The 22,534-nt window shown below is 39.8% G+C and overlaps 1 protein-coding gene across 2 annotated transcripts in view; it reads left to right on the forward strand.

Annotated features, from left to right (window-relative positions):
- Positions 1–22,140, forward strand: part of LOC124212859 (loricrin-like) — a 35,304-nt gene extending 13,164 nt beyond the window's left edge. Inside the window, exons 1-4 of one of the 2 annotated variants that reach the window (XM_046613405.2) lie at positions 20,616–20,637; positions 20,950–20,995; positions 21,085–21,513; positions 21,938–22,140. In XM_046613405.2, the coding sequence (XP_046469361.1) occupies positions 20,632–20,637; positions 20,950–20,995; positions 21,085–21,513; positions 21,938–21,948 (492 nt within the window). In that variant the 5' untranslated portion in view covers positions 20,616–20,631 and the 3' untranslated portion in view covers positions 21,949–22,140. Of the gene's footprint in view, positions 1–20,615; positions 20,638–20,949; positions 20,996–21,084; positions 21,514–21,937 lie in introns of those variants that run through there. The other variant, XM_069133812.1, reaches the window with a different exon arrangement.
- Positions 22,141–22,534: the final 394 nt, after the last annotated feature.

The following is a 22,534-nucleotide window of genomic DNA, read 5'->3' on the forward strand; positions in this document are numbered from 1 at the left end:
GTTATATATTAATTTTTGAACTTTGTTTATCAATTCTTTTACATTTATAGCTCATTACTAATTATCATTATTGAATAAAAGTGATTTAAATGTGAAACTGAAATTTCTTCAATTATTATTTACAATAAATCTTTAAGAAAGTAGGTAATTTTTCTTGATATCCGAGACATCGTTCTGGTTTCTACAAAAGCAAACTTTATCCAATAAAAGTCGAAATCAAAATTTGAAATTTCTAACCCAGACTCAAAACTCGTTTTGACCGGTTATTACGTTTTCCGTTTGGCGGGCTTATTAAAAACTCACACCACTTTCTCATTTGACTTAGGTAACATGCGTGCTGTTTGAACTGTTACAAACTGTTTGGAAAAAGGTAATAAAAATCCCTGATTCGAGCGGCCCGCCTCACATGAAATGACTCAAGAAGCGCGTGTTATTTTTAAAACATGCCGCAAGCACAGGTGAACATGCCGATTGACGGTATCCAACAGCTAAAACGGCCCGCGTCGCAGTTCGAATCGCGATCTGTCTATAAATGTCCGAATGTTAATTTGCTGAGTGCCCCGCGAGATTATACACACACGGTTAATTGTCGAAAATTTTCACCACTATCTGCAGGGGGCGCTAGACTAACGGATGAATGCACCGGTTAAGCCTGTGCAGTGTTTTAACCTGATTGCTTTCGGTGTAACGCTAGGTGGATATTACGGGCACACGGATATTGTACACGGAGCTTTGTCGGAACTGATGCTGCAAGCTCCCCCTGACGGTGTTCCAACCATTGTCTATATCCAACGGCATTTTTCTATACGCAAGCTTTTACAATAATTGAACCTGCGCAGGTGCATGTATGCAGTTACTGTTATACCCACCCTTAAAACACAAGGAAACAATGAAAATTTCAAATATCTTGGGACTAATGAAAAATTAACAAGTCCCATCTTCGGTGAACTCAAAATTTTTTCAGAGAAATGGAAAGATTTAACCGATCACACAGTTTTGCGCAATATCTGTTATGCACAAAGATTCATCGTTGCAGACTCATGCTTTATTTACATAATATTCAATTAAGTCCGGTGTGTATGTTATATTTATTACCGTTGAATTTCGAAATTGATGGATATACGGATAGATTAAAAGGCCGAGAAACTCACCGTCATGATATTCCCACCGCAATTTTCAACTTGTTAGTCAATATCGTTGCAATTTTCAATCGGTTTCTTACAAACATTAATATCCAATATGACTTTACATCAAATGCAAACTTAGTGACGTCTATTTAATTTTGAAAGTAAAATTTATTGCGAACTTGTTATGTTCAAAGATATTGTTCCAACGAATATCAAAATTCTGTACAACAATAAAGAAATCGATTTTATAACGCGTTATATTTTCGAACTACAAATTTATATCGAATAAAATTTACCAACGACTCGAAACACTGTCCGAAGTGAAAATTTGTGTTCAAATAAACCGGATGCCTGTAACACAGGCATATAATAATCGAGGCCACGCGTATATAAAGAATATGCGACAGGTACGTATATTGATATTGAAAAGAAGAAAAGAAAAAAAAAAGAAACATCTTTTTCCCGGTCCCTCATTGCGCAAGTGCGGTGAACGAATATACAAGAGCGTTAGTAAATCTTATTTTGAAAGAAATCCTTTCCACATACAGAATCGAGCCGAGTCTCGTTCATTTAACGCCATATATAAAATTTTATTTTCCATCACAGATCGTTTATCCCCTGGAGTGGCTCTCGCCGATCGTACCTGGAAATTTACAAGTGAATACCGTCCGGTATATCCATAATCGAAAGAAGATATACAGGTCTTATATACAGGCTCCGTGTAACATTCGTGTGTGGAACGAGTATCTCACGTCCGTAGACACTTTCTAACGCCACTTAAGACCGTGGGCACAATGCACAAGCGTATACGCAACAGCTCGATGTAATGCAGGTTCACTAACCTCTGCAAGAACAATTATCTTATCCAGATCACATTCGGGATGTAGTTTGTCTCTTAATCCGTTACGCAATCGGGAGAAAAATTCTTACGTAATTTTCTGCTCTTGGATTAGATTTAAAAAAAAAAACAAATTGTTCCGCAATTAGAGCAAATCGGATTTCTGGACGGTTTAATTTAGAGCCAATTAGTTGCCAGGACGAGGCGAAGATGAGTTTGCGGGAAGTGCAGCACTGAGAGAAATTTTTAGTTCCAGTTACCGCTCAGTACTCAACTATTTTCACTTTTTACCACGATCGAAAAATATAGTTCTAGGTGTAAAATGAAAATTAGTTTTTTTAGCTGTTGCCGGAAATTCTAGTATCCGTTACTCTATTCTTTCTCATTACGATCACTGTTGCTATATTTTCTTGTAACCGTTGCGAAAATTTAATGCTCGTGCAACGATAAATTGACGATAAAGCCTTGTTTAACTAAAAAAGTAGAGTAAACCTCAGAAACTGATTTTTCGTTGCAATAACCAAAAAAGGATCGACAATAGCGCCAAATGATTCGGCGTACCTCGTTTTTCGTAATTCCAACGATATTCCAACAGTTTTTTTTAACGATACCTGTTTTACTGAATTTTCTCTTGTTACTATAAAACATGAAATTTTTCTCAGCGAGGAGAGAATTAAGGAGGCGAATCCGGCGAGGAGTACGGACTCTTGGTTTGAACTTTGAGAAAAAATTTGTTGCAAAATGTTTGAATGAGGTAGATTACACGCCATGCGGTAAAAGACGTTAAAATGCAAGAGAGGCGATCGCGTGTCCGCGTAAGACAAACGTTGGCAATTTCTATGCAAAGTGCATTGCCGTCGGTTTGTGTAGAATTGCGTGTTTTGCGTTAAGTAAGTCGAGTCGGGATCATCCCAGCTATTACCGGTGTTTCAATGGGTCAGTGCCTCGCTGGGTGGAAAAGTCGACCAAGGTTTATCGCCTCGATGTATGCTATTTATCGCGAGATGCATGCAAACCGCGCGCTTATTGCAATCAAGTGACAAATGTCCGTGGGTGCGGTATTTATGTGAATTAACAAGCGGAACGGCTTCTAGTTGGACTTGTAACCGGTTGAGAAAATTCAGAAACATGTGTAAAACGGTATGATTATTCATTGGGCATCTTTTCGTGAACAATTTGCTGGTAATTAGATTTTTATAACAACTAACTAGACCGGCACTTTGTAATTAGGGTGAAATACCCTATAATATATAATATGTAACGTATAATTACATTTGTGTTTTGTATTTGAAGCATTGAATATCGAATTTCTTGTATGCCGGCATCTGTGGAAATACATGCATGACAAATATATACAAATTACTTTTGTGTTTCATTTTCTCTTAGTTGCAAAATATTGAGGAAATTTATATTTTCCCGTTTTCCAATAACGATACAAAAATGCGATGCGTGCCTCGTTTCATTTTAATTACAAAACACATATGCAATTTGTAGTTTCTTGTTTTCCAATTACAAAATAAAAATGCAATGCGTATTTCGTTTAATTTTAATCACAAAATAGAAGTGTCATTTTTATTTTCCTGTTTTCCAATTACAATACAAAAATGGAATGTTCGTTTCATTTCATTTCAATTACAAAATACAAATGTGATTTGTATTTCCCTGTTTGCCAATCACAAAATACAAACTTGATTTGTATCCTTTGTAACTTCAATCACGAATTACAGATTCAAATTGTATTTTATTGTCGTCTCGTATCATACAAATTGTATCCGTAATTATCAATTCAAATTTCGCCCATCACTGGCATAAAGTTACAAGATTCAAGTATAACGATATTGAAAAACTGGAGGAACGGACGGGTCGAATAAAATGGCGACTGACAACGGATAAGGGTGTAAAAAGTTTTGGCGAACTTCCAGGTATGTACGAACGATCCTCGACGCTTTCTGCGGGTCCACTTCAACGGCACCTTGGTCTTCCGGTTTCGATGTCGCCTAGTTGAAAACCATTGTCGAGACGCCGCTCGAAAGCCGAGGTGCAAAAAGGTCCAATTCGCTCGGACACCGCAGAGACATTTTGAAATCTCTCGATCATGGGAATCTCAGCTGAGTATGAATGAGACAGGAATCGTTTCACTCTGTAATCGATGATGAATGGGCAAAATTAACATCTCGCGTTACGGATAAACGAGACGCGTGCAGAACCTGTTTTCGCAATTTCGTGTAGATTGACCTTTGTCACTTTGTCATATTGAATGACGAAAATATATTACTGAGAATTGGTTTAAGTGTATATGGAATTGAGAGTTGTAGCGGTCGTTGAAAATTTTAATTATAATTATTACCCCATAACTAGAAATTATCTTCTCCCGGGGAAATAAATCTTATTTTTGTAATAACGCGCGTTACATTCGGCCAAATGCCATGAAAGCCAGCTCATTGTGACAGGGTTATTCAATTAACATATTACATCTATCTTCCAATTGATTTGCCATGATGGTTTCACGGCTTGAAAGCAAATTAAAAAAATTGTACGTGAGAGAGTCTTCATCTGCTTATCTATATTTATAAAATTGATATACGCGTAGCATTTAGAAATGATGTATGGATATGAAATGTCGCAGAAAATTAAATGTCAGTAGGTCAAATTTGCATGTAACCCACGAGAATACGTTTTTATCCTCGAACAAGTCGCTGGTTACGTGAAAGAATATACAAATATAATATAATTACCGCTAAAATAAAAACACAAAATCAATGACACAGAGCAAGAATTATCGACAGACATGTGATTGCAGACTGCGAAATAACTAGGAAGATTCGAGTTGTTTTGAGTGGCTCGAATTGTTTGAATCACAGTCTTGACGTGAGAAAACGGGCTTTTGAGAAATAAACTCACTTTCAAGCCCAAGTAAAGGAAACCAAACAAAATAAACGTCTTCATTTGTAACTCGTCAATAATGCTGCGAACCAATTTCAATTTCTTTGAACGTGGAAAATAAATATTTGTAGGAAGTCCATTGTTTTTTGCTTCGTTCCACTAATTGAGTTCAGAATCAGAATAAAGAAAGTAAAGTTTCTCATGCCGATGATAAAATTTCCGGAAAACGTTAACATTTTCTTTTTACGGATGTAATTTGGATTCACGATCTGTAAAATTAATTATAATCTATGATCGGTATGCTGAAGATGCATTCCTCGTAATCGAAGAAATAAACCAGAGGAAAAAAAAAAACAGAAAAGAATCATCGGAACGTTCCTGAAATTTTTAGTGTCAGAAATTGGATTCGACGTTGAAAAATCCATACGAGAAAGTTATCCGGTTTCATTTCTATGCAATACATGTAGCAGAGCTGTGCGATTAACCGATTAATTATGGACTTGAATTAATTGTTTTCCCAATTTTTCGTTCAATCGATTAGTGAAAAAAAAAATGCATAAAATATTAATTGAAAGAGCGGACGAATTGATCAATCGAAGAACTGCTAACCGAATTGGTCAGTCAAACAATTACTCAGAAAAGTGATTAGCAATTGAAAGGGTCGGTTAATCGATTGACCGGAAAACTGATCAAAGCTTACGACAGTTCGATAAATCGCACAGCTCTAGTATACAGTTTCTAATATACCTCAGAATACATGAAAAAAGTAGCATTTGAGGACCAGTTCAATCGCACCATTTCTACGACACAGAAACCGTAGAAAAGCTGAAAAATGCGAACCGAATCACCGCACGGCAATCTAAACACGCTATTTGACGGCTGACCTAGCGCGGAATAAGACTACTGATCGTGAAACGCTCGCGTGCATCTGTGACCGACTTTAATAACACGTGTAAAAATAACCCATCAAAAATAACTCAAACAAAAACAACCCAACACAAGAATAACCTGCACAACAATAACGAAAAAAAAAAAAAAAAAATCAAAGACAAAAGTATCGTACATGAAATTTAATCTAATTACATTTAACGTAATTTAATGTTTTCTCAATTTTTTGTCATGGATTTTTTTTTCCCGAGGTTGTTTTTGTTTCGCTTATTTCTGTGTGAGTTCTTACATCTGTTCGATTACTTTCCTTGTGGGAAATTTTTGTTCAGATTATTTTTGCGTCGGTCATTTTTGTCCCGGGTTATTCTTGTTTGAGTTATCTTTGCCTTGGGCTATTTGTGTCTTGGCTAATTTTTTTTTTTCGGGTCATTTTTGTGCGTGTTACCATTGACTTGGACTATTTTTGTCTCGATTAATTTTTGCCTCAGCTAACTTTTGTTCGGGTTATTTTACGTGTGAACTGTTTTTGCCTTGGGTTATTTTTGTTTGGGTCATTTTTCTACTGGATTATTCTTATTTCCGTAATTCTCTCTGGGTAATTTGTTCCCATGCAGTACCTCTGTGTACGGATGCAGCCGATCCGGGATTGCAGATCGGTGCAGTTTCGTAGAAGCGCGGCCACTTCTTCGTTTTTTTCCCAGCCCGCCCTTACCGCCTCAGACGTTTCTTAATCGCGGTGGAAGTGGAGCGCGTCTGGATGGAAAGGTCATCGGAGGGCCGACCCGTTTGGCGAGGTAGTTTCGTTGTTGCTCGAGGGACTCGAAACTCCAGTTGCCTTATGCAATCCGTCCAGCGTAATCGGGGGACCCTGATATTACCTTCGCCGATGCACTTTCTCCGACACAGCTGTTGACCGCATGTCTCATCCGCAGATGATATTCGAGGCGAGAGAACTGCCGCGGACGTCGGACGGCTCCTGTGGTCTCGTCCTGAAACGAGCGACATCCTGCAGGATATGCAGCGAGTGCTGCTGAATGGACCGTTTGTTAATATGGAATCTGAATCCACTTGTCTTATATTTCTGCAAAGGTTTCGAGTGCGATTGATGCTTCTAGGTGAGGAGCAGTTTTCGCCGAAAAACGAGACTTTGAAAATCGAAACTTGAACAGTTATCCGATTATTGAATTCGTAAGCTACGATGCTCTATTTGTAAAAGTAAAAAAATTGAAAATAATGGAGTTATAAACGAAAGCTTCGTTTCAAGCTGGTCATTCAACATGATTAAAAATCTAGTAGATTTTACTCACAAGACTTTTTTCTACAAAGTTAGTTGAAAAGATTTTCTTTCTGTTTCTATTGATGATAAAAAATATCGATGGAATGGTGTAAGTTTAAACATTCAACGATGCCAAGATGATGAAAACAAAGTATGTTCAGTGAATTTGAAGGTAACGAAGTTCCGTATAAAATGAGACATCGTCAAAATTACTGCACTAAAGTCAGTTCCAACGTTTTTAATTTCAAGCCTATGAATTTTAAATCAAGCTTCGTTAACGGTTGATTAATGGCATGATTTATGATCAGTCAAATATCCGATCGTCCTAATCTCTAGAATAATATCTATAAAATTATTTATCAAATTAGTAATTCGGATTATTTTAATGATAAATGCTACAGAACGAACAGTGCGTATAACAGGTGGCCATGAAAATACGCGGATATTTGGGTCAGCCCTCAGGCATTTGGACAGGTGATGATTATTGCTGTGAACTTACACTCGGGAGGATCAATGGAACAATTATATTACACGGTGGCTTCTGGAATCGAGATAAATCGTACGTCAACAATTTGTGTAATCAACATTGTCTCAATCAGAGTTGAGTTTCGCGTATTAGTTATAGTATTTGCGATCAATCGTTTCTAGAAAACGCGTCATTTCTGCTCGGTGAATGATCGGCAATGACATTGAACCTGTCAAATTTACTGGCAGATTGCACAACACGGATTTCATCTTGGATCGTCGCTTCAATGCGACATTACGAGTGTAATGTTAATGAATGATGATAAAAGTGACGGTCGGGAGATTCTCTCTCGTTCTCAGTTACAGAGTCGCCAGTTTTACTTCGTACATTAGTAATCCTGTTGCGAAATAATAATTTGAAAGAAATGAATTAGCCGCACAATACGTTTTCTATTCTCACGATAATCATCATTGTTTTGTATCTCTTCTTTTTATCGCGAGACTCTTAAAATGACTGAAAAACAAATAGTACTTGGCATTTTTAGACAGAAATACGAAACCCGCTTTCGTGTGCCTAGAAATGTCACGGAGGCAGAAACTTTTCATTGAGGCGAGAAATTACTATTCCAAGTTTTAGTACGGCTAGGCCAAGGAGGGGAGAACGGTAATCGTAGGGCAGTAAATAATCATTAAGTGTCCCACAATTGGTACAGGAAGCAAATTATCAGAATACGCGAAGACAACTGAATATCTTCGTACATTTGCAGGGTTCAATTTGTTAGTTTTAAATGAAATATATCACCCGCACGCGTATCGGTTTATTACATGTTAATTAGTATTTATCGGCGTCTGGTGAAATTGTGAAAAATTGTTTCGTCGACGCGTAATAAATATTTATTATCCCGCAATCGATTATATTCTTCAATTTGGTAAGTATGAAAATACGTATATAACGAGTATTTGTACCGAATCTATAAATATCGTAACGCTGCCTCTGCGAGTTTCCATAAAAAAAAAAGAAATAAAAAAAAAAAAAAAAGAAGAAAATGCGAACACTTTAAAGTTGGCAAAGAAAAAAGAAATCGATTTCGCGTGAAATTTGTCGCCTAATTGTCTAAAAGTCTCGATAATTCCGCGCACCTCGACTCCCAAGAACAATGTTTCACGAAAATCGTTTCTGGGAAGGGTTGATAATCCGAGGGTGAAAGAGCAGCCGGCGAAAAAAATTTGTCAGGGTGCGAAAGAGCAGCGAGGCACTTATTTATCAATTGAGGCAATTTTTCAGTTTCGGCACTTGCCGATGACGATGGTTCAAAGCGCGCGGCTGCAATCGCGATTTTCGCAAGCAACAGGGGTTAGTTGGCGGTGTTTTCGAGGTCACGAGGGTCTCGTTATCGCCTTTTCCCCCGTCAGAGTCTCCTTTCAATTTCACCGAAACAAAGATGGGAGAACGGAGGAGGCGAGGTTCTTCGGGTGGTGAAGCATGTCCGAGGCTCGGTGGCAATTAACGGTTTAACATACAATGCAATCACGCACATATAGCCGACAGGTGCGATCGGAATGGCTCGGAACTACCTTATCAGCAGCATTTGCGCTCCGAGTGACGGTAATTAAGAGTTAAAGTGGATAGCCCGGTCTCACAGCCCGTCAGCTTCCCGCCTATGTCCCACGTCATCGTCTCAATGGAATCCGTGCTGACTCATCTCGGCTGGAAGATCGATCGGATCGTCGCGATTATTCGCCAATTTTTTTTTTTTTATTTTTTATTCGTCATTGTCGGCAGGCTTTAAGGGGGGAAATTCCTGTAGGCGTACGTTTTTTTCAAATTATTTTTTCATCAAGATATCCAATGGTTTATCGAAACAACGCGAAGCATGTTTCAAAGTATACTATGTAAGGTATACAGGCAAATTTTTTTAGACTAAAATGTTTCGAAATAACGGTGCTACGGCTGCTAGAAGTGTAAGTAAAATCTAAAAATCAAATTTTTGCTGTCAAAATACATTAATACGGCTTTGCATGACGGAGAGGAAAAAAAGTTGGGATCGTTTTGAAGAAAAACTCACTAATTTCTATAAAAACGATCGGTGAAAAAGAATATTTGGCGATTTTTTTTTTTTTTTCGTTTTCTCACTCGAATGTCACGCAATGGCCAGCAAGTTAATAAATTTTGCTGCAAAGTTTCATCCAAATCGTTTCCAAATTCGCCGAGCTACGTTGCAAGTTGCGCTGAAGATCACGTTTTGAGAAAAACTCGCTTAAAGTTTTCGATACTGAAAATCAATGTTTAAAAAGGCTGACTGGCCAAAAATCTATACTTTTTACTGAATTTTTGCTACTATCTCTTTCAAAATACAGGAGTCAAAAACTGGAATTATAGACAGAAGCGCCGGTGTCTTAGCTTTTGTTTATAATTCCGGTATTTTATATTGTCTATTTATTTGTTGTTCAAGAGATTTTCGTAAATTATGGATATGATAACTTGAAAAGTACTCCGCGTATTGATGCCTCGTAATGAAATCAATGAGAAGTATCTATTTTTGGTCAATTAATTTTCTCAAATTTAATATGGGCTCCTTAAAAATCAAAAACAAAGAGAGAATACACAGAATTTCGGAGACTTATAATCTGGCAATTCAACAAGAATCAGACGGATTGATCCAACACCGACATTTTTTTACGTCACTTATTTTTATATTCGTTTGGAAAGTTGTCTGCGTTAAAAAGGAGAGAAGTAAATTGGTTGGAAGTTTCTAGAATCGACTGTCCGCCTCTCGCTGATTAACAGCGTACAAATTCAACTGCAGATTCACTCAGAGACACGTTATTTCCCCTAACTTTTGTTTACGCATATTATCCACAGCATAATATTATATCGCATCGGAAATTATTTACCGTATCTCGATGACGTGACGGATATTGAAATTATTTTTCCCATTGGTTGTATATATTACGCACTTGCGTAGTTGAACGTAAATCTTGTTGTAAAAATGCTCGATCGATTCGTTGCAATATTTTCTTTTTATCCAATCGTTATAATCCCGAGGTATAACCTTTTAATCTGTCTCATCGTTTGATTAAATAACGCCGACGGCGAAGCTTTTCTCCTTCGGGAAAACGGTTGACATTTCGCAACGTGACAAAATACAAAATCGAAGAATTTCCCCGAGGATTTCGTTGGGATTCGCTTATTTTTATTTAAAAAATTTACTCCCGTTTCGCGAGAAATGTAAACCGCAAAATCATCAGGCGTAAGATACGCGAGAAAGCTTTTTATACGACGAAAATTATCACGTGAAGCGTGAATTTGTGATTAGAGAAATGTAGGCATCTTCTCAATAATTTCGATAAAGCTGATATCGACCGGAAGCGATTTTCGTAAGGCGATGTTGCAAGTGTCCGTTTTCAACGGCCAGAACTTTGCCTCTGGAAACTCGGTCCAGCCGCTTTTCATCTTTCGATAAATGAAACTTTGGTCAAAATAAATCGCAGCATATTCGTGTCGCCGCCGTATCAAGTCGTCTCCCTGTATTCGCTTTAATATTGATTTGGGGTTGACTGAACGGACGGCGGGTCATGAATGTATGATCACTGTAACGAGGCTTGAGTGGAAACGAGTACCCGGAGAGAAGTGGCCGCACCAAATCCTTCCCCTTCAACTCTTCTCTCGCCCCCTTCAATCGTTTCATGATCATGCATCGGTGGCCACACGGAGCGATATTGCGTCTGCGTGCATTTCGCGTTTTCGTTTTTGTTTTTTTTTTTTTTTTTTTTTTCATATCTCTCTTCTTCAGCCATGCTCCCTTTTTCGCGTGTAGCTTTTCCAGAGAGGCGAATTGCAAAATTTAAGGGCGGATTCCAGGACGGATCTGGATCTGTGGATAGAATTTTAAAAACCACCGTGGAGTGAGAAAAGAGTGGATTCCAAGAGGTGTTTCACTGAGAAAAAATTTACACTGTGATTGCAATATTTTATCACTAGATACTTACATTTTATCCCTTTGAGTCACGCGTTATTTTGCTGAGTCAACTTTTATAACAACTCACGTAACATGTCACTGTTTACAAGTCTGAATTCAAAGTTCAAAAATTAAAGACGGTGGATTCAGTATGGTGGATCCAACATGGCGACGGAAAATTTCAAATTTGATCTGAATCGATCAAAAAACTACACGGAGCGATTTTCGGGGTCAATGATTGGATTTGCCATACTGAATTTTCAAAATCTGATTTCAGATTCGTAATCAGCGACCCCAAAAACCCCTAGACAGAGTTTTTTCTCCGCATGCGATCGAATTTGAAAATTTCGTCCGCCATATTGGATCCGCCATCTTGAATTTTAATATTACTGCTTTCAGTGGGATTTCGGAGATTAGTAAATCGCGTCGACTGATATCGACACAACGATTACTTGAGTGAAACAGTCCTTGGTAAATTAAAACGATAATTCCGTGCGAATTTGCTCTCCGTATTTTTATCGCGAATTATTTCGCTCGTTTCTCAAGCCCATGCAGTCTTCCTTGGGAATAAGGTCGACGGATTATGTAATATCGGGAGTCTAAAAGTCTTGACGAAGAGATATGGCAAAGGATACACAATGTTAGGGACGAAATGGAGGCGAAATCGAATAGAAACCCATTTCGGGCAAAGGGGATGAAGTTTCTTAAGCCTTAAGGGATCCGCGCGGACTCCGATGGATGTTGAGGGACAAATCGGGGGGGTGAGGAGACGGAGGCGTCGGGACGCCGTAAGAATCGTCCGCCATTCCACGGATGACGGGCGCCGAGATTCGCGCCAGAATCGATTGATTCCCAAACGTGTCATTTTTCAAATACTCCGCCCGAGTCGCAAATAGAGGGTTGCCGTGTTGATATTTCGAGTATCTCGAACTGATTGCTTATACCGCTGCGGAATCCTCAGACTCGCAGAGGCAAACATGCCACCTTTGCCATTTCCCTCCCATATATCAGATATTCAACTTCTACGACGTAAGGTTTTCCCTGAAATAGGCAATAACGTGACGCGAAGCCTTTTCAAAACATTTGCATAATTTTCAGACACTTGTAAAAAAAGGCTATTCTCATGAATTTTTTTAATAGATTCAATGTATAAATATTGATATATAAGTTGTTACATTTAATAAATACACTCCCGAAATACATAGAAAGATTTGTTTTCATTCATTTTAGTGAATTTTTATGTATGAAAATGGTGGTTGAAGGAAGGTCCAAAAAAAAAGATTGCTCTGCGCTGTTGATGAAATCTCTGGGGATTCAGCGTGTTAATAGCTATAGCGCATATCGCACGATTTTTGATTTTTGCTAAATTGACAAAATGGCGGACATTTTTCGAAAAATAACAGAAAACCATGTGTTTATTCACCGTTTTTGGCCAAAAAAAAAATAGTTCAAATCAAAGTTTAAAAAAGTCTTGATATGCGTTATACCTATTGACATGCTGAAACTAAAACCGTTCGATTTTTTGATTTCAGATCATCCATCCGAGAGATTTCATCAACAGCGTGGACCCATCTTTTTTTTGGACCATTCTTCAACTACCATTTTCACGTATAAAAATTCACTTATATGAATAAAAAAAAAACAATCTACGTATTTCGGGAATGTATTTACTCAGTATAACAACGTATATATCAATATTTATAATATAAACTTTTTAAAAAAATTTATGAATATAGCGCGCATAAATCCCTCAATGAAATCACGTGAAGTCCTTGCAAGTTAATTCAAGTTATCATAAATCTTTTCTCGATCAAAGTTGAATGGGCTGCACCAAGAACCGTCTAGGCTAGAGACTTCAAGAAAAGTAAAACGTGTTCGAAAAGTATGCGACAGTTTTATTTGCATCAACGACGCTAAAGCCGAATTGAGTATTATTCTTACTACGTAATAAAAATAGTTGTGAACAAATTCGTACAACACAAGGTACGAAAAAATTAATTTCATCGTTCTGGATAACTTTAAATCATTTAAAAAATCTTCACTGAAATTATTCGCATCTCAGCTTTTGTTATTCGTATTTTACCAGATTTATTGCCGTTGCATATTACAGACGTTGTTTCATTTTTATAAATTCTAACCAAGTCAAGTTATGCGGAATTCTACAGCCAGAAATTGGAAGCTCTCAAGAGCCCAAAATTGGAACCAAGAACGTCGCTCTCGTGCTTGAAGAATTTCATTCTTGTAACAATAGCCAGTTTGTATCCCACTGAGAAAAAAGGGTCTAAGAAGATGAAGGGACGGGATGTAATACAAGTTGTAATTAAGTCTTGCGGGGGTTTATCGGGCTCTGTAACAATGTAAGTTGAACTCTGGCCTCGTTATTTTTCGCTTGACTGACTCAGACGTTGGCTAATTTAAGTTGCGCCACTCGCTCAATCGCACTTGTCGGTTACTCTTCGAGCAGTTAACAACCGGCCGATTTTTCGTCTGGCTCAAACGCCGAGATTGTTTTATACTCGTTACGACTCGGATAATTTCCGAACGAATTTCACCCGGTTTATAATTAAGAGTAAAAACTCCAGTTACCGATAAGGATCGCTCGGGTATAAGGGGAATTAGCGTTTTAAAAATACGAGTTTTACTTTCATCGCTGAGGCTGTTGAGATCCCGTTTGATCCGTCGAGTGCTCAACTGGCTACTGTACGTGTAATTGGTACAAGAATATACATGTCAATGCATCAAATAAAAGCACGAGGTAAAAAGCGCGCGAAAATCGACCGTCGCGATTCAACGATAAAATTCAAAGCCATCCCTTCGAGGGGTTTATTTTCACCGGTAAAAAAGAATCTTCTCCCTGATTCTCTTCTTCCCCGCTCTTGGATACCCCCGACATCACTCGTTAATCAGTCTCCGAATTGGAATGATATAGAAAAAAAAAAAAAAAATAAAAATCCTCCTCGTTCCTCTAACCCGTTTAACCGAGTCTTTGCAGTAATTATATACGCCAGATTTACCGATCATAAGACTCGCGCTTTTCTCCAAACGGGATTGAAATCCGGACCTCTCACCGCGGGAAAACGTCACTCGATAATTTTCCAGGATACGAGCGAATCGCGTTGTAAAGCCGGAATGTATTACGCCGACAAATTGACTCGCAAAGTCTCCACGCTTCGGGCACACATCCGAATAATCTACCGGGCATAAATATGTAATATTCTGTTACAATCCCAGGAGAGTAACGCTGGAGGAGTTTAACGGAGTGGTGAGAGAATGTACGCTGGTACCTGCACGCTCATAAATTATACCGCGTAGCAGCTTCCTTGCCGATGTAAATTATCGCATAATTTTTAACACCCGCTGCCGTCCTCCGCAGGTGTTGAAAAAATAATAAAAATACAGAAGATAGAGAAAAAAAAAAGAAAAAAAAAAATGTATATATCGTTCCGCGACGTGGACACGCGAATTACAACTATTTCGAGACTCTCGTTACCCAGCAGCAATTCGCCTAATGCGGTAGCAGCTCTTTTTCGCTTCTGTAGGTATAAAAATTCACAGACGTTTATCGAATTTCAAATCGGGATTTCGAAACGCGAGATTCCGTTGGGTCAAGAGAAAATTTCACACTTCGCATCGCGTTCTGTTAGATTATATCAATCTTGAGTAGCGATTGCGCAATGTACACTGGGAAAATTTTTATTTGTTACAGTAACTAGAAAAATTCAGTAAAACAGGTATCGTTAAAAAAAAACTCTTTGAATTTTATTGAAATTACGAAAAACGAGGTACGCCTAATCATTTTGCGCTATCGTCGATCCGTTTTTAGTAATTGCAACGCAAAATCAGTTTCTAAGGTTTACTCTACTTTTTTAGTTAAACAACGCTTCAACGTCAATTTATCGTTGCACAAGCATTAAATTTTCGCAACAGTTGCAAGAAAATCTAGCAACAGTGATCGTAATGAGAAAGAATAGAGTAACGGATACTAGAGTTTCCGGTAACAGTTAGAAAACTAATTTTCATTTTCTACCTAGAACTATATTTTTCGATCGTGGTAAAAAATGAAAATAGATAAGGACTGAGCGGCAACCGGAGCTAAATGTTTTTCTCAGTGTAAATACCGTGGACTTGTTCGGTTCGGATCTCTTTTATCCAAAATAATCGTGACGTTCGATGTTTCAGGAAATCGTACCGACTTCCATTACAGTTTTGAAAAATTCACACGCCAAGCGTGTACCTACAGCGATAATTTGCGCAGGCTGTTCGCAGCTCACCTGCTGATCGTTGCTTCGAGATATTATTAGAAAGTGTCTGACTCAATTTGTTGAATTATCGGAACCGTCGGTAACGATTTACTGCCCTGCTGCCCTCCGCTTCAACATCCGTGTCTTTTCACCGAAATGATCGCACGTCAAATTGGCGTTCAGTTTACGATGTGCTAGAGCCGGCTGATGAGTCGAGACGCAAAAAGGCTCGCTTCCTGACACCGAGATAAACAAAAGGTTGCGAGAAAAAGACGCGAGTACAGAAGAAATAAAAATAAAAAAAAAAAAAAAGAAAAGAAAAAATAAAACAACATCTTCAGTCGCTCTGATCGTAGCTAAGTGCATGAAAAAGTCAGATTCTCGCGGAATATCCATTGTGTGCAGATTCAAGAAAAATTGTGAAACATCTTGGAAAGAGACTGTGCGAATCGGGCTTCTCCAGCCAGTGGGTTGCGCAATTACGAAAAAAAAAAAAAATGGTGGGTCGTGTATAGTGAATATTATATACTATATGCCTAACACTATACTCACGTGTCAAGGGATCGTTACACTCTTGATTGAACCAAAGAAGGTCCCCTACGGCTTTCATAGTTGCGAAAAATGCATTGAGTATAAAATTTTTCGAAATCAAGTGCAGATTTTACACTGGTCAACAAAAATTCACTTTTTGTATATCAATTTTAACTGATCATGTTAGGAACAAGGGTTAGTGTAACAGAATTGATATCAGAATATTTTAGGTACGAATAGCTTTATTGTAATACGATCTTTGTAATTTTTCCAAAAGTGCAGTTTTTAGGAACAGAAATGAGGTTATATTATAGCGACTTTTCATCCATAATCATCTCCTACATTTACCAAATAACAAAACATACTGAATCGAAAAAGGTAATTCAAAACGGCAAACATTCAATTCTACTTGTAGTAGCTATAGCGCAAAAACTACACCTGATCGGATCAAATTAAACATGGGTTTATAACAATGGTTGATAGGTATTTAAAAATTAGTAAGCACTTTTCTTGTTACAAAATTTTGCTAACCGGTGTTACTTAAGGAATTCTTTCATCAGACTAAGGATGCACAGATGTGATACAAAAAATTATTTTTCGGCAAATTAGAACGAGTTGTGTCAGAACTTCCCGCAACGATGTTTCATCCCAACTAATTAGCAATTAGCACAGGATGCAGGTGTGGCTGGATTACGCGGTCAGATTAAGTCATGGCTGTATCTATCCGCGGTTCGACTATCTCTTGTAACGTTTCGTTGACTACATGCGCGTGTAATGCACGTATGGAAACTTGGGCTCGATCAATGTCTAATAAGCATTACGCACTTGCCATAAGATTTTACGAGTATTGGTTGTAAAATATTGAAATATGCCAACGCTTTGCACAGTTTACATCGCGATGGCTTCGTGAACGCATGTCAAGGACCTTCTGCCGGATGCTTCTCAAAATGATTGTGCCTCGGCTAATTACATCGTATTTTTCAATATCGATGATCGAAACCCTAACGCATCGATTGATTCCCCAAAATACTTGGACATTTCTAATTGTAATCGCGATTTCAATTTCAGGAGGTCAATTTTTGTCTTGCCAAATATATTTTGCGAACGAAATTAGCGTAATACGGAAGTCCGTTTCATTCTTGACATCCTAAACGCCTTCTTCCTCAATTCTAAACACTCTCAATGTCTGTTTTCTGACGTTTGTTCTCTCCACTCGACTCTAATCGACACGAATCCGCGATCTCAGAGCCGGATAACGTTTGCTCAAGTCCGGTTCAATCCTCTCTGACAGAGCGGACTTCAAAAGGGTCTGAAAAATCGTAAAGTACGTTGCTTTTTCCTACAGCTTTTGCGACCCACACTTGAGCGATTTGCGCCAAGTGGCCTACTCGACGTAATTACTAACTACTTGCCGTCCAGTGCAATAACTTGGCATCGTATGTTTGACGTTTCGTACCTGCAAACGACGGCAAATGGTTCAACGGTGAGCACCGGGTACCAAGGACACCTGAAATGTGAGGGGAATATGGTTCATCAATTCTCATCATTCGTTCACGTATGCGCTACGATGATTACAGCACGATTAATAGAGGGATTTTTTGTCATAATTTCAACGTCTTGTTACCGGACTAACAAATGGGACAAATCGTCCTTGAATAATCCCGGATAGGATTATTGACATGTAACAAGAGGATCCGGTGAATATTACCTCATCCAAATTAACCTTGGCGATCATCGAGGTGAATTCGTGAATAGCAAGTTTTTTATATTATAATATCCTAGTCGATTCTTGCAGGGCACCCTCTGCACAGCATCAAACATCCACCCCTGCACCTTTGACCTGAATTTCCTAACGGACTCATCGATTTTATCACCTGCTCATTAAATGGAAGAAGAAAATGCAGCTTCGCTGCGGTCTCAACCGTACACTTCGCGCGAAAGAAGAAAAAAAAAGTAATACTCGATTCGGTTCAAAAGAAATGAAAGTGGACCGGTCGACCGGTGAAGGGATCAGATCAATTGTTCGGCAAAATGTGGTCGCGAAGATTTTCTCTCATTCGAATCTACTTGTTAGTATTCTACGAGCTGCGGACAAGAATTAAATGGTATTATGACAACGGTCAAAGAAATCTGTCGAATCTTTTGTCCAGGCTATTTAATTGTCCGTCATGCGGATGTATATTCGCGATGTGAAACTGGAGCATACCGAAGGTGTTCCGATGAAAAATTCTTACGAAAGACAATTGGGTGTGCATAACAAGAGGCGTCCGATGATTTCACATCGATGCTGCGTTACAGGATGAAACCGGCTTGGGTAATCATCGACTCTTGGAAAAGCGAACGAAAGAGCGGGCATTTTAGTACCTTGTTAGGCGTATAATACTCACACTCAATGGAACTAGCGGACTTAATTTCTGGTTATACAACCGAACCGCGAGGAGATGGGAAAGAAATACATTATGCTATTCATTTCATGGTAAAAAAACGAAACCTGTAGCCAGCAGGTGCGATAGAAAGGCAAACTTGCACTCGTGCTTTACACAGCGAGGGTAGTTTCTTGCAATTTAGTTATGAAAGGTAGAAGATGACGATGATGAGGATATTCGAAAAAAGAGGGAACGAAAACCGTCGCTAATAACGTCTTGGCGATGAATGAGGGAGTACTTGAAGCACGAGTCGGACTTTTCCTTTCACCAACATCCTCGACGCTCTGCTACATAACAGTTACGCGTATGCGTATGTTATGCTTCTTACTTGAATGAGGGACGATCGATGATTAGAAAAGATCGATGTTCCACGGAAAATAGAGACGACCGAAGGCCTGCCATGCGCCAAGGAATGCAGAATTCGTAACTCGATTTCATAACTCCTGATTCCAAGGTGTAAAATATTCTTAAATGGTTTCAACAAGTCATCGAACTTCCGTGCTGACCCAGGGAAAAAGTCTTTGTGACACGAAAGAAATATTTTCGAACAGTTGTGTGATAACTCGACGTTAAATGAGTGGTCGATGGTATATTACTCGGAGTGATTGCCTGCTTGGAAACACCGTCAGAAAAGTGTGACGGTTGCACAAATGTGCAACTGAGGATGCACTGCAGCCGGAGCTGTAAGAACAAAGTTACCGACTTCCGTTTCCGGGAGATAAGATTCTCGCACCGGTGCAGAATTCTGCTTTTCCTTGAATTAACCCTCGTACAACACGCTAGCCTTTGTCTCCTCGATTTCTTCAAAAAAAACAACCAAGAAAAGTTTATGCGGCAACGAAACATTCCGCACGCGATGCGTGAGCAGCGAGTGATTGAAATTGAGTTGTTGGGTTGATGTTTGGGGTTGACTCAATTTAACGATATCCTCGAAAATTACTTGGCCGAGTGAACCGAATCAGGCAAGCCTCCGAAGTTAGTCGATGATAGGTGTATTCATTGTTGGCGCATTTGAATCGAATCGATAAAGAGAAACGCTCGACTCATTCGACTTCAATTCTCGTATACAGGCAGTTTATTCACGAATGTTCAAGTCAATTGCGTCACTCGATCATAAACTCCGAGTTTAGAAATCCCATGCCGGCCACGATCAATGCTAGCTCGTTTGTCACACCGGTGAATTTCGCAACGTGAGCATACAATTTATAAGAAAATTGGAAAATGTTAATATCAAGTCGGAATATAAAGCAGTGGATCCTTCCTGCCTCTTGGACTAACATGAGACGTCGGTCAGAAAATCGATCTGCATAAATGAATACGAGAACATCCCGAGGAGAAATTGTTTACATCGAACCGTACAAGTGTTTCTTTACTTCATACAATATCGGATTCATTTTCGGGCTTCGAAGGTCCAGTTCAACTCCGACATCCAAGGAACGTCGGACAGAGCGATTGTCCATCGTGGAGATCGGACGGGGGTTAATTGCCATTGGCCACGACACCTCGGTGACCCCTGGAAGTCTCCGTGATAGTTGGATCGAGGATCGACGAGTGGTGGGCGAGAGATGATAGTCAGGGCAACTTCACCTTGGAGGTAAGATTGTGGAATTGCGAAGCGAGAGACGCCCAGTGCGTACAACGTTGGAATTGGCTCTGAGCTTCCCGTGAGTTGGTCAAGCCCCGGCTGGATTCAAACCTCGAAAGTGAATCGCGCTGGCCTTTCTGGTGAAAGGTTGTTCCCCGCCGGGCTGCAAAACAGTCCTCTTCGAGTGTGTGCCGTGTACGTGGTGCGCAACTCGGTGATCATCATCACGTTTCGTCTCACCGGCGAGGTTACAAGACCGCGCTTGAAAATGTGGAGGGATTTCGAACTGTCAGGGTAGGGGGTTTTCGTTCTTGTTAGGGGGGGATACCACCGTCGTCTCCAGGGCGGGGACCGACCTCAGAACCAAGGTATAAAAGAGTTCGTCTCCCAACAAGTAGCATCACACTTCAGCATGAAGGTACGTAGTCGGCGTTTGAACTGTACACCCGTGGAACACAACCACCAAGATTATATCGCAAAACGTGTTTTGTCGGAGGATAATCTGCGGTCGTTACCTGTAGGAATTTAACGCGTCTATCTTTCTCTTGAAGTAAAGAATACCAGTCGAGTTCGATTCAATACCGTTGAATCATCTTTACCCGACAGTAGTACACGATCATTCGCTGCATACTTTCCCTGTTCGTTATTCTCTTCAACAAACCGAACATGGCGTTAACAAGGATCGTCCAAAGCCACAGAATTAATCAACCTCTCTGCCTCTCTGTTACAGTTGTTCGTTGCTGCCCTGGTTTTGGCTGCGGCCAGCAGTGCTTACGGTAATGAAAATCCACACTCCGTCTCCCTTCGTCACTTTCCTTTCAAAACCATTCCTCCGACTAATTTCACAATCGGTTTCATCCACCAGGAGGATACATAAGCAGCGGCTGGTCAAGCGGCGGCGGCGGCGGAGGTAGCGGGTGGAACTACGGCGGGGGTGGAGGCGGTGGCTGGTCCGGTGGAGGCGGTGGCTGGTCCGGTGGCGGTGGTGGCTGGTCCGGTGGCGGCGGCGGCGGAAAGATCATCAAGATCATAAAAGTCAGCGGAGGAGGCTGGCCCAGTAGCGGTTGGAGTTCCGGCGGTGGAGGCGGTGGCTGGAAGTCGGGAGGCGGTGGTGGCTGGTCCGGAGGCGGTGGAGGCGGCTGGCCCAGCAGCGGGTGGAGCTCAGGCGGCGGGGGTGGCTGGCCCAGCGGCGGAGGAGGTGGATGGAAGTCGGGAGGTGGTGGTGGCTGGTCCGGCGGAGGTGGAAGCGGATGGTCGAGCGGCGGTGGTGGCTGGAAGAGCGGAGGCGGTGGCGGTAAGTGTCAAGGGTGAAGGAGGACTGAGTTCGTAGATATCGCAGGGTTAATTGGTGGGGGGGGTGTTTTTGAGAGGGATAAACAACACCCGCGGCGTCGAGTATGAATAGAAGGGTTGATTGGGATTGAAGGAAGATTTGGATAGTCGGAGGGATGTGTCATTGAATCATAGCGGGAATAGATCAACGGGGAAAAGCGAGAGTGATGTACAAAAGGTTACTAATTTTTGTTCGATGTTTAATTATGTTGACATATAAGCGGGTGAGTTTGTCGTCTCGATTTTCGTACCTTGTCGCGCACGCGGTCAGAGTTTGGTCAGCAGCCCCTCTTGAGAGCTGTGCTCGCGTTTCTTGTATCTTATGCGGTAGCACGGGGCAGAAATTCTCATCTACATATTCATTAATAATTACGAATACATTACAGGCTGGTGGTAAACATCCAGTGAGAAAATTTCATCGATAATTCCCTCGTGTCTGATGTGTAATTATGTACTATCGATCGGAAAGAGTATAACGAAGAGGGATTCAATCATCCAAACGACGACGCCTCCTCGCAAAAAGAAGAAAGAAGAAGAAAAAGAAAAAATTAAAAAAAAAAAATTAAAAAAAAAAAAAACACCAAGAAAACAGCTGTGATTACTTTGTATGTTAAAAGGGATGGAAGATTTATTCTTTGATTTTTTTTCTGTTGTTTTTCCATTTAGTATTCGTCGAAACTTTTTCTTACGTATCAATTAAGGCAGGTATTTTTTTTGATTTATTCTGATAAATTTTTTTCTTTTTTATTATTTTCTTTTCCTTCCTCTTTTTCCACACGCACGTATACTCGGTAACCTATGCGAGTTTCAATTTAAAACTTTGCAAGCACACCGATACATACACACATACACACACGCACGCACCAATGTACATTCTTGTAATAAAGTTTTGTAAAAATCTCTTCTTATAAATTATACATGTATCGTGTTTTGCATATATTTCTACCCACAACGCCCGTATTGTTAATTTTAATTTTTCTTTT

Source organism: Neodiprion pinetum, chromosome 2 (assembly GCF_021155775.2).
Source record: "Neodiprion pinetum isolate iyNeoPine1 chromosome 2, iyNeoPine1.2, whole genome shotgun sequence".
Taxonomy (NCBI): Eukaryota; Metazoa; Arthropoda; class Insecta; order Hymenoptera; family Diprionidae; genus Neodiprion; species Neodiprion pinetum.